Raw genomic sequence first — 17188 nt, forward strand, 5'->3', positions numbered from 1 at the left:
AGCTCTGTAGTTAACACATTTGGCAGGTTCATAGTTTTCAGTTTAAATGAAACTCAAAATAAACTTCAAATCTGTAATTATTTTTGATAATTTTGGTCATAGTTGCTGATAGAACAAATGAATAATGTGCATAATTTCAGACACATTTCCCTGTTCTTTGCTGGAATCAACAGAAACTTTAGTTCTGTGGGTTTGAACAGGGAGAATGTATTGATAGACAATGTTACATTTCAACACTAACATCTGGATTAAATTTGTTCAAGTAATCACAATCAGCTTTACTGGACAAGTATGTGAACACACACAAGGACTATGACTCAGTGTTTTTTGTTGCTCTCAGTATAGACATATAGCTAAAACCCAAGACGACAAAGCTGGACAAAGTGAAACATATTAACAGATAAAAATATATGTGAAAACAACAGTAAATGTTGCACCATATCTGCTAATTAAACAAATATGACAAGAAACTAGAAACTAATGAGGCCAACTGATCTTCAGTTTGTTTTAATGGCATGAAAGGTTCTTGACTGTCCAGTTTATTTGACATATAAATATGGATCATCAGCAGGTAGTAGTCACCTTAAGTACAAATTTGAGGTGCTTGTTATTTCATTCAGTATTTCCATTTCATGCTGCTTTATAGTAGAGTAGTGAGTATCACAAGTATCACATTTTCTATTACGCTCTGTTTATCTGAAAGCTTTTATTACAGTTATGGATACTTTTACAGATCAAGATTTTACATAGACAGCACATAAAGAGCTAAAAATAAGCTTTCTTTAGATTAATATGCCCAACAGTATCTCCACCTCTGCCAGCTAACTAATAATAGTTATGATCCAATACTGTAATGTAGTATAATTATTTCTAAATTATAAGAACTTTTAGTTTTAAAATTCTAATTTCATTTTGATACTGCGTCTGTACTGTTACTTAAGCAACAATTACAATGCAGGACCTTTACTTGTGACCTAATGGAGTTTATTAAGTGTGCTGTTACTTTCACTTAAGTAGCTTAAGTAAAGGGAAAAAAGAGTGTTAAAAGAAGTCAACAACTGGTCATTAAACAAATTTAAAACACTCCATGTATTTTGTGGAGAGAACTATAAAATAGTAGCAGAAATAACTCCTAATTGTTGTTGAGAATATGGGATTATTCTTATTATCTGTTAAAATACTGTTCATATCCATGTACAATTTCAACAATATGTGTGAGTTTGTGTTGCCCTGTCTGAACATATATTTTTGTTATATAGGGGAAAAATACCATGTGTGCCTCTCCATCACAGAACTAAAAAATCTAAATGTTTCCTTACATCATTGTGTGTGAGTGTCTCCCTGTCTGTGTTTCTGAATGCGTTGATAAAGGTTGCACGTATTTTGTTTCCCAACATTCTTTTCATTTCTTCATTGTCTTTCCATCCCATGATCCATGAAACTCCACTTATAATCTTACGCAAATCCTAAACCAACTCTGTCTCGGTTTCCTAAATTAGTCTCCTTACGCTCACAGTTTCGACAGAGGTAGGTGTGTGTGTGTATGTGTGTGTGCGTGCTTGGGGGGGGGTGATGGAGAATGTGCAGGCATGGTAGCCATGGGCTGTATGACTCACTTCTCTTTTTCATGGTATCCTGTGTTGATTACAACCAAAATGATTCACTTAGCAGCACCACTGAGCTCCAAAGCATGTCTAAGGTGGAAAAAGAGAGGGAAACATACGTATAGGACAAGTCCAGTCTGGTCCTGAGGTCCTTCCCTTCTGTGTACTCCCCCATCGGAGCTCAGCCCCACCCTACACCTCACATTCCTCTACAAAAACCCCATCTTATCACACAGTCTCTGCACAACACTGGTGTATCAGAAAAGTGCATCTTCAAAATAACTCACAGGCAAAGAGAAAGAAGGAACCTCAAGAAACACCTAATTTTTCAATTTTCCCATCAAGTTCAGAGGGAGAAAGGTAGGCATCTTTTTTATCCACTTTTTATTCAAATGAACTGAATGAGCCTTGAAGAGAGACATGATTCTGCAAAAGCTTTAAGTGACAGAGGATGAAAGGGCTGGTTTAGGATTGGTTGAATACCTTTTAATGCACACCAGCAAAAATCATGGAAAGTGCAAATCAACAGCTGTGGGAGAGGAAAAGAGAAATGGCTCAGCAGCATGTTTGTGGGTTTTTAACAAAAAATGATTTTGTTTTCTGTGATCCATGCTTTGAGGGGAATTTGATAAGACTTCACATGCATCACTTAATTAAAAACAAAAGTGTAATAAAACTATCAGTAAGTATGAGAGGAAAATTATTTTCAGAAACAGGAAGACAACCATTTGATTTTAAATCCACTGACCCAAATTCAATTGGTTTCAGTGTTCAATCTCCTCTGAAAGTTTGTGATCTGGGTCGGGTCACATATACTTAAAAGTAAAGATATTTTGGTCCTGCTCTAAATTCCTCTAAAAGTTACCCTGTTCAGCCCTGCCTGTGATACTTTGTTATTTCACAACACGACTGTTTGTGTGCATGGAGAACAAAGGGAGGGATTTTTTGTGGCATGACAATTATACATAAATTCTATAAAAAATAATCATATATCTACAGAGAATATAAGCATGCTTCATTTTTCAGCTTTACTTCAGTTTTCGAAACCAAATTTATGTTATATTTTCTTTAAAGTTTTAATTGTGTTACATTTGTTTTCATTATTCCATTATCAAAACACACCATTTATTAATGTAAAGCAATAGCAATTATACTGTTTAAATATTTTTTTTCTAATATATATAAATAATTATAGATTCTCTGACTTGTGGTTGAAAGTACTTCCTTAACCTGCATCACTTTCAAGCAAAGAATCTGCATCTTTCCTCATCGTTCACCTGTCAGATGTGATTCATTTCAACCTTCTGCCTCTTTTACGCAAACTTTAAATTTCACCTGTATCAAGTTGAATCATAGATGAAGTGATCCTAAAATAAATAAGGGAGGCAGATTTTCAGTGTAGGAAGATTTGAGGGTGTGGAAGGAAGCCAGGGCCTGTTGGGACATGAGTTTGTCTTAAAATGTAGCCCAGAGCTACATAATCCTGTGAAGGCCTGTCAGAGGGAACTGGTGTTTGTCTGAGTGTGTGCTCAGCTATGTGATCACACAAAAACCCCCACAGATCAACAGTAACACCACAGTAACAGCAGATAAATAGCTCTTACATCTTGGATCAGTGCAGGAGATTCAGCGACTCCACCTCTATACACAAAGGAGGGAAATACAGAGAGTAAAAAAAAACAACAACTAGGAATTCAAAGCAAAAGTTTAAGTTGCAATGAAACAAAAATAAACAAAATTATTTGTATATAAGTGGAAAAAAGGGAGAAATCTCATCTCGGGAGAACCAATTAAAAGGCACCCCCTGCCTCCTCAGATGGAGGGGGGTGCAAAGTTGTCGAGAGAAGAAGCCAATTACAAAAAATAAACAGAAATGTTAAGATTAAGTTGAAGGCAGAAGACAAGTTGAAAATTACACAGAGTACTAGGAAGATGTGGCAACAGCTATAATGATCCCCCTCATTCTTCTAATTTGTCTCTCTTTCTTGTCCTTCTTTTACAGAATGGGATCTGTCGGCGTTCAGATTGTATGTGTGGCCCTTGGGGTCCTCGGCCTGATCGGGGCCATTGTGTGCTGTGCTGTCCCACGCTGGAAGGTGTCCTCCTTCGTGGGATCCAACATCGTGACTGCACAGGTAATGAAAAGTGTCAACCTTTTGTTATGAAAGGTAGTGAACGGGAAGGAATTTTGTAGGTTCGACAAGGGTGTAAAAGCAACAGCCCAGCATACCCTGCATTCTTCTGACTGTCCTGGAAGTGAAAGTAACCACATTAGTAAAATGCAGGAAAAACACAACCCTAAAACATGACTGAAACCTGCTATCACTTCCAAACTGAATGGCAGGTCTGATAATATGGGGATAAACAATACACAATAACTAAATCCCAGGTGAAAGGGATTTCTGATACTGTTAGCATACAAGAAAAAGGCAATAATCAGGATATAGCTACATTTCAGTCAGCATCTGATGTCAGTTGGACCACACAAACACATACACAAAGTCCCGATGAAGCACATTAGCTGAGTGTCTAAGTAAAGTAATACTTATGGAGGTTAACTTTGATTGTTGCTTATGATGTCATGAATATTTAATGGTATAGAAGAGATTTGAAGCCCAGTTTTCAGGGAGGTTTAAATACACCAGTGCATCATATGTTATGAGCTCAGGTGTCAGATAAATTTAGCGTAAAAGGTTTAATTTTTTTCTCTGAATTTTCCTCTGAGTAGAAGTATAAAGTAGCATGAACTGGAAATACAAAGTTGAGTAGGATATGTGTGTGTGTCCCAATATATATCATAATTACTGCCTTGACTGAACCTTTCTTTTTCTGTCTGTGTGTGTGAGTAGAGCACGCAGGAGGGCCTGTGGATGAACTGTGCGGTGCAGAGTACCGGCCAGCAGCAGTGCAAGAACTTTGACTCCCTGCTGGTGTTGCCCTCTGACCTGCAGGCCGCCCGCGCCCTGACCATCATCTGCTGCCTGCTCTGCTGCCTCAGCATCCTTATCCTGTTCTGCGGAGCCGACTTCACCACCTGCATAGAGAACGAAGACGCCAAGCCCAAGATCAGCCTGGTGGCCGGGGTGGGCATGCTGCTGGCAGGCCTCTTGTTGATCATTGCCGTCAGCTGGTCCGCCCACAATATTGTGCAAGACTTCAACAACCCCTTGATACTTCCTACCCAGAAGAAGGAGATAGGGGCATGCATCTTCATAGGTTGGGGGGCCGGCGCTCTGCTCCTTCTGGGTGGTGGTCTGCTCTGCTGCTTCAGCAGGCCTGGATCTGGCAGCTCTGGGGGAACCGTCAAGTATTACGGCAACAATGCCGGAGCCAATAAAAACTACGTGTAGTGGCTTTATGATGGGGACTGGTGTTTGGGGGGGCAGGGGTTTACTTGGTCAAAGACCGGGGAGCAAGAAAGTAGCTGACACCAGGGGTTGTTTTGGGAAGAAAAAAACAGAAAACATCTCTGTATATACTGAATACTCTGATTTCTTTTTAGTTATGCTGGTGATGTTTTAAAATTTAGTTTTTACTATTGGGTGCTGGGTTATGCATAAGCTGTTTAAAATTAAAAAGAAAACAAATGGTATACATGCCAAAAATTACACAAATTTGTCATATTAGAATTAAAACTGTTTTATTTGGGTTTCTGCTTTGACACATACAAAATCAGCTAGAATATCATAGCTGCAAAACTTCTGCATTTTCCTTTTCTTAATGTTTGACTTCAAAAGTACGTTTGATATAACAACACGAAAAAAATCAAGAATATGAAAATGTGAAAAGTGTATTTGCGGGAATAAAAACGTACCCAGCATTTAAATATAAAAGAGCCACCCGGCCTTTTAAAACACACTAGAGCATCATATCTTACATGTAACTTGGATCAACAGCTTTGTCTATATTGCATGTTTCATCACTTGTCTGTTTCTCTTAAGTCTTTCTTACTTCTTTTACTTCGTCAGAAAAAGCTGCCTAAAATAGGTCTTTAACCAAAGGCACCTCAGCAGGCCTCAGGGAGCATTTATGTGCACTTGTTTCTCTGATGATATACTCTTAAACGTCCACAGGACATTCAAACATTTTCTGTAACATTTGGTATTGCTCATTTTGTTTTCTCATTTTGTATGACGATGAGTATTAAAAATTGGTCTAATTCAAACCTGTGTTTCATGTGTATTTCATTTCACCAACAAAAAAAAGCCAAACCAGCATTTTGAAAATACAGAGGATTTTATTTCAAACTAAAAGCATATATTAAAATAGGAATTTTTAAAAACTGATCAAACCAAATAAACAAATTCAAGCTTCAAGCCAAAGAAAAATGAAGTTTTGCAACAACTGTAGGTTTTGATCTCTCCCTTTGTCTCACTACAATCAGATTCACAACCGTCCTCTGTCCTCTCACTGTCGTTGTCTTCCGTTGCTCTGTTGTTTCTTTCTCGACTTCTGCTTTTGATTCATTTTTCCTGCTTATCAAACTTCTCTAGTTTAATGCTTGCTCTCCAGCTCCTTCACGCGATTGGTCAGCTCCTCTATCGCCGCTTTGAGGTCTTTCACCTCCTTTCTCAAGGACTGAACCTCCTGAGAGACAGAGAGACAGACAGACAAACACAGATAGAGTTACAATGTGATGGAGCATGTTTGATTGTACATATACTGTAGAGCTGGTTATAAATAGTAGATTTGTTGTATAGGTTGCAGTTGTGGAACAAATTTTCAAACCAATGATTCTTCTATGAGTTAGAGGTTGTCTGCACCCGGGTCTCAACATGGAGATGGATGAGCTGGTTAGCAGCTAATGGTGCAAGAATGGTACTAACACTGGCAACAGTGCTGACAGAGGTAATGGTTTTAACATTGGAGGAAACTAAAGGGTGGGCGTTACACTTTAGCGGGAACTGCAGTATGAACGCAGTGCAGAGCCATGTCAGTTAGTTAGCCAGTAGTATACACACACGCACTAACATGCATGTGTGGCTGGACCGTCCACCACAACAGAAGCTTACAACACACACAGATAATGTGACTTTAATCTCTGGTCAAGGGACCATTGTTCCACTATGTCTTCACATAACTTAGAGTTGTTTGCTGTCACATTAATGCTCTAAGAAGTGTATGCACCATATTTTATATTTAAGTTGAAATTAAGTTGATCTTTGTTTGTAAAACATTATTAAGCAAAAGTAACTGGTGACTAAGGCAATGAAAAAAAAATATTTCCCTTTGGAATGTAGTGTAGTAGAAGCATAAAGGAGGCTTAAATGGAAATACTCGAGTAAAATTTCTTAACTACAGTACTAATGAATGTACTTAGCTATATTCCACCACTGCAACCTTGGAAACATATTTGAACTCTAAATATAACATGATATTTTGTTTTTAATGTCTCACCCCGCTGTTATCCTGTTGATTTCCAGCAGAGGCAGTCGTGGTCTTCATGAGGCTCTTGTGAACTTTGAACTCCTTGGCTTTGGTGGTTGCTACAAACCCGTCTTTTAGAGAGATCAGAATAGGCTGGCCGTCTTTTCCTTGAAACCACTCGTCAGCTTCGACTGAAGGCTCAGGGCCGATGGTGTCTGGGTACAGGTCCTCCTGGAACAGATCAGACTGCACAGACACAGAAGGCAAGAGTGAGCTGGAGACAGAAATGTACAAATTAATTGAAACCAACAAACTAATTTTGACTGATTAAAGTACATATAGTGGATACTGTACCTTGCGTGGCACTGTCATGACTATGGGCTCACATTTCCTCTCATGGAGTTTGTAGAACCTGAAGGTAGAAATATTTATATGGATTTTAGACTGTTGTACTAGATGGAAAGTCAGACAATCAGAAAGTCAAGAGGACTAATGGTCCAAGGAACATAAATCTCTCTAAAATAAATAAGGTGTTGACATATTTCAGACCATTGTGGTGGACTGACCGACTGACCAACAGATATTGCCATCCATGGAGCCACACTGTGTAGCCATAAACACTGAGCTACTTTTAGTCTTATAGAGACAGAAATATCTTTACCTGGCAATTTCGCATTTGTTGACTTCCAGGCCCCTCTTGGGCATGTACCCCATCCCCTTCTGGCTCTCCTTGCTGCTGTACATGGACAGGAAGTGGACATAAGGAGCTTCATCTGTCACCTCAAAGTAACGGATACTGCTGTCCCCCTGTGAAGAAAATGTAAGTCAGCTGTGTGTTTCCATGTGGGTGAGACAGATACGGAAAGACAGTTATTTCAACATCTAAATCTAACCTTGCCACAGAGGTAGACGACACCAGTGTCTGGGTCAAAAAATGGCAGAAGGACGCCACTGCTGGTGTCCAGCTCCTGCAGGTTCAGCGGCTCTCCAAAGTTCTTCTGTTAAAAGAGATTCAGGTACAAAGAGTTATAAGTTTGATTACACTGAATGTGATAAAAGGCTTCTGGAGTAGACTAAAGGTTGGACAAGGAGTTATTCAATTGAGCGTGATGTGGGATATTGCAGAGTAACACCACCCTTAGTGCTGTAAGTTGGCAGTTGTGAAACAGCACTGTTGAAAGCAAAGTAAATAACTCCCAGGAGATATCCCATGTAAAGCTGTTAAACTTTTTGAATGATTGATTCTGAGAGAAGGAGATTTTACAAATACTTTACAAGGTGAATAAAGTTGTGGTGTTGTTGTTCATGTTGCCAGGATACTGCGTAGTCAAATCTGATCAGACCACACCCACAAAGTCCTGATGACTGTTTGAGTTCTAAACCTTTTATAAATAATACCTAACAATGTGGGGTTTTTCTTTCCAAATAATAACTTTGCCTGTAGACGGTCAGTAACAAATATTCCATATTGCTGCTAAAGATTTAAATACATGTTTTCAGGGGCTTTAAGGATAAAAAATAAGGATCATGAATCTTAAAAACATGAAAAAGGGAGACAGAAGAGACCGTAGGAGACATAAGTCTTTAAGTTGAACATTCCATACATGACACTTACTGGATCCCACAGCGCCACCTGTCTCTCACTCATGCGACTGAAGCCAGTACTGAGGATCTTCCCGCCAGACACAAACACTGCCCTGACAGGCCTGGAGCCCTCATGAGGCTTCTCCTTCTCCTGCAGGTGAGAGAGACAGAGCAGAGTTGAAGCAGTTACAAACAGAGCTGTTGAGTCCAGTTCAACACTACTCTGTATTTCTTAAGTGCACTCACCAGAGCTACTTTCTAGATTAACATAGACCTACTCATTATCAGAAACAAAAACAATATATTACGGTATTACATTTTTTTAAAAAAAAAAAAATCTTTTTTACCCTTCTACTTCTACTTCTTCTAATTATTATCTTATATATTATGTATATTATTAATATATAAAAAATCATAATACAAATAAATTAAGACATTATGAATAATGAATAAGATAATGGCAATTAAAAATGTCCCTTTCAGTCTCATAACTTTTTTTTTTTCAAAATTCCTATTTTGCACCGAATTTCACTAAATTGTTTCATATAGAAGCAGAAAGATTAACAAATCTGTAAGTAACATGCAAAGCTTGAGAGTGAACATTGTTATTCATTATTAAATGTTTTATCTTAGACTTACTTAAAGACAATATTAATTTAAATCTTGCTCACAAATTATAGAGCTGTAATTCAATATCATTGTGAGAGCTGAAAAGATTAGTCAGTTAATCACTTAGTCAACAGACAGACAATTAATCTGCAATTACTTTAATGATAGATTAATTGTTTCAGCATAAAGGCCAAATATTTACAGCCTCTAAAGTCTGAGACATTTTTGTGAAGACAAAAAAGACAATTTGGAGACGTTAACTTGAGCTCTGGGAAACTGTGAGGAGTACTTTTCATTATTTTCTGATGAAATGATTAATTAATTAATCAAGAAAATAACTGGCAGATTAATAACAGTGAAAATAATCCTTAGTCGCAGCCATAATCATTAGACTACGTCCTGTGAGGGAAATGTCACAGTGTCCAGGTGTTTGAAGATAAATATAATTTAAGACTTGTTTGGTAAAGCTGCGGTGCAAAGGGCTGTAAGAGGAGGAAACCTACAAAGATGACGGTGCCCTTGCGTGGGTTCAGCACTCGCAAGGTCTTGTCCTTGCAGGAGGTGAGAATCTGGGAGCCGTCCCGGTTCCAGCAGGCGCTGTAGATGAGGTCAGTGTGAACAGTGTCGATCCTCACCACTTCCTCCCCACGAGCCACGTTCCACAGGATCACCACATTATCACAGCCTGCATGGACACAACAGTGACAACAGTGGGAAAATGTTATGAGGTTTCACTGTGGCTCATTGTAAAGCAAATCATCTACAAAATACATGAAGTCCAAGTATTACAGTTATATTTTACATGTTGCATGTTTCCCGAGTCTTTATCATTGACCAGCATGAGTGATTCAACCTATATACAAGTAATGAAATGCTTTCACATTGACCTCCCGAAGCAGTCAGAGGCTCTGTGTTTTTTCTTGGAAAATATTCTCTGATACACATGAAGTGACACATTTGTCATTTTTTAGCGTGCTTGGGATAAACAACAGCAAAGAAAGCTTCCACATAACTAAACGTTATTTAAAATAAATAAATAAATAAATAAATAATCAAATGAAAAACTCTTGAAATTTCTGGATACACTAACTGGTGAGTGGCTCCTGCAGTGGCTCCTAACCATTCTGGGAATTTACCACACTTGTCCTAGACTTAAAGGGACACTTCGCATCAAAATCAAAATTAAATATTTTTCCTCTCACTTGTAGTGCTATTTATCAATCTAGATCATTTTGGTGCCGAATGTTGGAGATATTGGTCGTAGAGATGTCTGCCTTCTCTTGAATATAATTGCGAGCTCAACCAGCCCCACTGAGCAAGCTAAAGTTAAGATGGTCTTAATGTTTACATCTGTCGAAAAGCACAGGCCCCTCGTTCACAAATAGATACATGCTTTCTTTTGCAAGGTGAGACGGTTTGCGGGTGTAGTTCAGCAGAAAGAAAATAGTTCCTACTGTTCACAACAAGGTCTGCAGATTATCTTAAGTAACCAGGCCATGATTCTGGAAAGAGGCACTGCTGTTGAGTTTTTCATATGTGGTTTTTTTTTGGTGCTGTGAGCACCACAAGTCGAGTGCCATCTAGTTTATTATACTGGAGAGGAGGCAGATATCTCTATGACCAGTATCTCAGTGGGCAACTCACACCAAAACAATCTAGACTGACACTACAGGTAAGAGGAGAAATATGTATTTTTGATCTTAGAGTGACATCTCCCTTTAAAATCTAGAACATCTGTAAATCAAAAGATTGTCGTGTATATTAGCAGGAGTTACAGTTGGGCAATAATTCAATTATTGTTCATCTATTCAGTATCAGTTTTAACCATATTGCCTTCATAGCTCTCAGCTGTTACTGGTATTATTTACTTTGCTGTCTCTGCACAGACAGACTGAATGGTTTAAGGAGTTCTGATAATGCTGTGAACTTAAGCGTCAACATGAGTGCAGATCGGTGTTCAGAATGAACAAAGTGAATGGAAACTATGAGAACTTCCTGTTCAACGAAGGTGTGAGTCTAGTTCAACAAAACATCTGTGACACTAAACCACCCTGTTCCTCTAACAGTCTGTACAAGCTAGGAGCTCTCAGTCAGATCATGTGAATGCAGCTCCGGAGGGAGGTGGTATAATACCTGCACTCAGCAGCACATTGTGGGCAGTGGGGTGCCAGCTCAGGATGCCAACCCGTTTGGAGTGGCCGTCCAGCTTGACAACAGGATCTGTGAGTGACGTGGTCAGTCCACCGTCCGGGATCTCCCAAATCTATTTACCAAGGGAAAAAATTTAGCCTATGCATTCAAACACATTACAGTATAACATTAAATACTGTGTCATGTCATGCTTCAGTGAAAACAGTCATGCACAAAACATCAGGCTGAAAGATTCTGACGTATTTGCTGTAATAATATAGTGATGCCTACCATGACACTACAGTCCTCAGAGCCACTGGCAATGATGTTGTCATTGTGAGGACAAAACTCGATGTCCAGGACTGGTCCTGTGTGGCCACACACAGTCGGGTAGGACATGTCGATACGTCCTGTCTGCAGAGACAGAAACATCAAGAGGGATGGTGAATACAGCTCTCAAAAAACAAAACTCATCGTGTGAATAGAAACATTAGAGCAACAAAAGGCAACTACAAGGGCACTTGGAAGTTGCAAACATCTGCCAAGGCCAAATGCCCTATCTTGCAATGGTAGCAAAAGTGGAAAAAAAAATTAGTGTAGCTGCCCTATGATTCAGATCCACTCCAATATTTAATGGGTTCTACTTGGCCCATGCTAAATCCTTTCACCAAGTGAGTGCTTTTTTCCATAATCCTGCTGACAAACCAATAAACATACTAAACTGAAAACATGACTTTGAAGTAATGAGAGCAGGTTGAAAAAAAGCAAAGGGACTGAAAGGTTACACTTAACTATGATGGAGTAAAAAACATGATGGTTTAATCAAGGTGGGAGGACAAAGTTGATAATCAGCTGATACAAATTCCACAGTTATGCCTCCAATTACTCCTAATGTCTAGTAAATGGGTTAGAGAGGAGATCAGAGCAAAAATCCCATGGTTCCTCTGGTTCCCTCTTCCATGGCCCAATCTGCCCTCCCTCGAAACTTCATGTGCTCACCCAGGCTGTCATCACGAATCATTCAATGTTTTATCTGTTCTAATAAAACATTCTCAACGGACATTTTTTGAGCACTTTTTCTACTTATCAAACACATCTGGCTCCACAAGTTTGTGCAGCTGTTTATCAGTGAAAAACTGAACAAGTTGTTGGCCCTTACAGCGAGATGAGACAAATATAATAGTACCAATATTCACTTCAAAACAGGACAACTGTTTCCATGTATCCACAGTACATTTCTCTGGAATTTCACGCCCACTGGTCCCATAACTAATTTTTTCCCCTTGAGAATGGGTATACTACACGAGAGACAAGACCGTGAATAATGTGGATTCTGCACGGTTCACCAAGTTGAATTTAAGACTTCTCACTTAGAAAGCAAATGAATATCCTTTTCAGTCATACGGGCCAAAATGTGAAGGCATGATGGAAAACCAGTAGGAGCAATATGGACTAAAATGATTTATTATTATATCACATTTTGTCAGTGCTTCTCAGCAGTATGAAATAATATTTCCTTATCATATAAATGATTAAATGAACCCTTGACTCGGATACTGTAAGTGAAATAAATTAATGGATTAGCCAATGAAAAATGTCTTTCAACAGTCTGCAATCACAAACAAAAAATATTTTATACCTAACACTACTGCTGTAAAGAGAAAACACTGAATTGACTTTTTAAAAGGGAACTACACCCATTTTCAAAACTCATGTGATGTCAAAGGGTATTAACTGTGGAGCTGCTCCATATACAATGAATTGAGAAAGATGTTCTAGATGACACTGAGAGCTCCCAGGGGAATGTTCTGAGTATTTCTGTTTCAAAACTGAGAACACTACAACAGAATAAAGCTGATTTGGGTATAATAGGTGGTGATGTTCCCCTTTAATGCCTCCTTTTGAGGACACTAAATCCAATTCTATTTAAGACTTTTAAACACCTGCATATATCCTATGCATATAAAAATTCACACGCCTGAGGGAACATGCAGGTGATCCAAAGCAAAGCTTCATTAAGTTAACACACTTTGACAAATTCAGATACTCAGGTGGTCAAAAGCAAAGCCACAAGGCTTGCAATTTTCCACTTTGTCTGGCACATAAAATGCAATAAAGAAGTTTGAAGCCACCTAACATACTCCATAAGTGACTGCAGAATAACTGGGTTGAAGCCACATCCTGCCCTCACTGAGCTGACAACAAACTCCTAATATGGTAAACTTCTCAACAGCGGTGCGAGTGACGTGTAGAACGACTCAAAGTCGGCATCAAACTTCCTTATTCAGCTAAATGTGTGATGGTGACTGGCAGGATTCAAAATTTTAATTGTAAGCATGGTGTTGAAAAAGAAACCATCACACCAACTTGCATGTGTCATGTTCAACACATCCAAACATGGTATTGTGAGAAGTAGAAGGCCCCAGAGAGCCAAGCAGCACATATATGCTTCTTCTTTGTGTTTCCTTTGACCCACCTTGCTCAGGGGCAGCACCATGAAGGCTCCTCCACCACTAGCGTCCACAATCATGGCCACAAACTTGGGGTTTACAGAGCAGAAGTTGCTGTCCCATGTCATCTGGGAGATTCGGATGTCATCGTAGCATTGGTCAGCTTTCACAGCCTGGCCAAAGACGTGGCGGAACTTACTGGACCTCACAACCTTCCTGGACATGGTGAACTGGAAAGACAGAAAGGGTTAATGTGAGGACAGGCTTAGAGTGAAAATAGCAGACTTCATGTGCAGGAAGTCTGTCGAAAAAATAGTCTCAGATATTGGAAACAGATCCATCACTGTGCTTTGTAAAAGCACACCAAATGTCATCATTTCAATGCATATAAAACTAGCCATGTCAAAAACAGGTCACCTGCAGTAATCCCCTTTATGTTTATGCTTGCTGATTTCATGTGGAAATAAACTGACAGATGCAAAGCTGACGACACAGATGAAGGACACGACAGAGGAAAGCTACAAAAAAAAAGAGGAAGCAAAAGCTTTCACAACTGCTTCCTCTAGTCTGTCTGTGAGTGCTACTTTGTCCCCTTATCTCTCTTTAATTTGGGATTCTGCAAGTTGATTAAATTATTGTGCATGCTGGGGACAACTGCACAAGAAAACAGTGTGAAGATAACAATGCTATTCAGCATCAGTTAAGCTACACGTGCTGTATGCCTAAAGAAGGTAAACGAGTTGCCCAAAGCGGCAGTTACACCACATCCTTCAGAGTAAGCAACAAACCCACCAACCTTTCTTTTTTGCGATATTTGTCGTTCGCATGCTTGTGCTCTAATTGACTTTCCCACAGGTACACATACTTGGCAATGGATATTATATAGCAAGCCACAAGTTAAATGAAATCCTTTACCAAAGCAGAGATCAAAACTGAATGAGCAAGATGTATGTTAAGCCTAAAATCAAGCACAAGTTTAATATCGGCTTCAAAATAAACACACTTTGCATTATATAGCAACATAACCACCAATTAAAAAAACGTATTATGGTTTGCTTTACCTCCATTTGTAGTTTTGTACTTCCTGAAATCTGCAGCCGCGCCTATGCTCAGACTCAGAAGCCTACAACAGCTTTGCTGCATGTGCATCACAAGACCTCTCTGGCTGTTCTGCACCTAATTTAATAATCCTTTATAGAGTGAGCTGTAATTTTATCAAGAGCCTAAATGCACGTCAATAATCTCTCTCTACTTCTGTCTCTCTCTGGTGTGATGGAAAACACTGGCCGGTACAAAGCAGGAAACAATTCACTAACTTGAAACAGGAGAAACTCAAGCCATGAAAAACATGAGGGTCACAGATGCTAGATTCAAATCAATGATGTCCGATAGTCGTTATTTATCTACCTTATGATAAATGTACTTATTGTATTCAAATTATATTTGCAGATGTTTTGCAGGTGCAGACAAACTGTGTAACAAACTGCAGACAGATGTTGCAGGCCTACCTGGGAGTCGTGTGGGGCGATTCAGCTTGAGGAGTTTCAGAGGAGCACCAAACACCCTGCCACCAGAATGAGGACTTAGAGGAGACGGTAGGTTAAAGTACATTACAAAACAGCATGGAGGAAGTGAGAGTTTCAAATGAAGGTGGAAGTGGGAGGTGTCTCGTGTGACATTTCGGGGGTTGAAAAACTGAAGACAGCATGAAGGGAAAGGCAGTGCAAGTTCTATGAGATCTCTCATAAGATTAAAGGACAATGCTCACAGTGATTTTGTGAAGCTCAGACGACTGCAGTCGTCAATAAATGACAGCAGGCCATCACTGCTTAGAATCACTACATTTCTGAAAAGTGCAGCAAACATTAAGAGGCTTAACAAGCATGAACAGGTCATAGAAGCTCTGGACTTAATTGATGCACTGAGATGGAGAGTTGAAGGTGCCATTTAATTTGAAATCTGAGACAAAAAGTTTTGATGAGACAGCTGGAAAATGGTCAGGGGCTTATTCTTGATTATCTGTACTCTTATGCTAATGTAAAACAAAACTGTATACTGGAGGTCTACTGAGGAAAAAGTAACACGAATGACCATAATTCTTGATTTCTCCTATTTGTTACCATATTTGTGAGGACCTTGTATCTACTGGACTTTTCCCCTAACCCCCAATCTCACCAGTATCACACTAATTCTGATATTAAACCCTAACGTAAAGGACATCTATATGATATTATGAGCATTAATATAGCAGCAAACAACTATTTGCTATGTAAAGATATAGTAAGATCACATCATCCTGACTAGAGAATGAAATTACCTACCTCTCTGCGTGTTGCAGTCCAAGCTTTTCTGTTCTTTGTTGTTGCAGACGATCTGGCCGTGAGTGCATGTTACTGCATGCGAGTCCCTGCTTGTGTATCCCACTGCCTAGCTAATCGCTGCCACTCTGCCCTATGCTCATACGGTGGTTACCACTAATATCAGGACAGTGTCATTGCAGAAGCATGGCACCCACCCTCTGCATAGCCAACTCCATAACCTCTGTCAGCACTGATGCAGCTGTTAGCACTGTTTGCTCTGCTAGCTTCCAGCTCAGCTACCTCCATGTTGAGAGCCGTGTGCAGACAATGTCCAAATCATAGATTCGCTCTAAATAGCATGTAGTCCTAGTCCTTAGCCCCGCTCAGTCTTCTGTGGCTGTGGAGTCAGCTTTGTTGTCTGAAGTCAGACAGGGAAGGTCAAATGAAGGTCAAATCAGTTTGATCCATATTAGGAACTATAAGTTAGGATATTTCACCCTCTGATGTGTCAGTTTAAACATTTTTTTGTAATCTGTCTCTTGTGAGTTCCCCAACTTTTTGGACATGCAACACTAAAACGCAGAGACACCCCTTTAAACCCCTCACCCTGAGCTACAATCTTTAAATAACCTGTGCAATTACAATAAGAAGCTCTAACCTACTCCTTAATGAGGTGAGATCAAGTAATTTCTTATCGCTATTGTAAGGTCATTAATACACATGCACACACACTTCCATACTTAACCCTATTTGACTTAATGCATTTTCTAGCTCCTATCTCAGTTGTTTAACAGTATTTCTGTGGACCTCAAATCTATTTGATTTATTTCCTAATCTTACCAATACTGCGTAATCCTAAACTATAAGTGTTAACTAACATTTTCTATCACACTAACAAGGTCTTCCCTTGATTTATGTCACTCAAGAGCTGAGGTCAAGTAGTGTTATTGCCTTTTAGGATTTCCATCATTGTGGGTTAACATTTGAACCTGGGTACACATGAACACATGCATCTACACTTGTGAGTTCCCTCACTAACATATAGCGCTCCCCAGCCAAATGTTGACCGATCTGTTTTCCAATGAGCTGCTAAATCAGCGCCTCTAACCTGCCCAACTGTCACAAAAGTAGACCCAAATCCAGT

General features: G+C 39.4%; 2 protein-coding genes across 2 annotated transcripts; one reads left to right on the forward strand and one right to left on the reverse strand.

Annotated features, from left to right (window-relative positions):
* The first annotated feature begins 1822 nt into the window (after positions 1-1822).
* Positions 1823-5769, forward strand: cldni (claudin i). Its single transcript, XM_049561176.1, has 3 exons — positions 1823-1964; positions 3607-3739; positions 4454-5769. The coding sequence occupies exons 2-3, from the start codon at positions 3608-3610 to the stop codon at positions 4952-4954; spliced, it is 633 nt and encodes a 210-aa protein (XP_049417133.1). The 5' UTR covers positions 1823-1964; position 3607; the 3' UTR covers positions 4955-5769.
* A 52-nt stretch (positions 5770-5821) lies between these two features.
* On the reverse strand, positions 5822-15394 carry coro1a (coronin, actin binding protein, 1A). The gene is made up of 11 exons (XM_049561175.1): positions 15253-15394; positions 13771-13974; positions 11586-11708; positions 11298-11427; positions 9668-9849; positions 8587-8706; positions 7865-7969; positions 7633-7778; positions 7326-7383; positions 7002-7217; positions 5822-6191 (listed from the first exon to the last, which is right to left on the reverse strand). Exons 2-11 carry the CDS (start codon positions 13966-13968, stop codon positions 6099-6101), a joined length of 1371 nt encoding a protein of 456 aa, XP_049417132.1. The 5' UTR covers positions 13969-13974; positions 15253-15394; the 3' UTR covers positions 5822-6098.
* Between the last annotated feature and the right edge of the window lie 1794 nt (positions 15395-17188).

This window comes from Epinephelus fuscoguttatus, linkage group LG19, assembly GCF_011397635.1.
Source record: "Epinephelus fuscoguttatus linkage group LG19, E.fuscoguttatus.final_Chr_v1".
Classification (NCBI taxonomy): Eukaryota; Metazoa; Chordata; class Actinopteri; order Perciformes; family Serranidae; genus Epinephelus; species Epinephelus fuscoguttatus.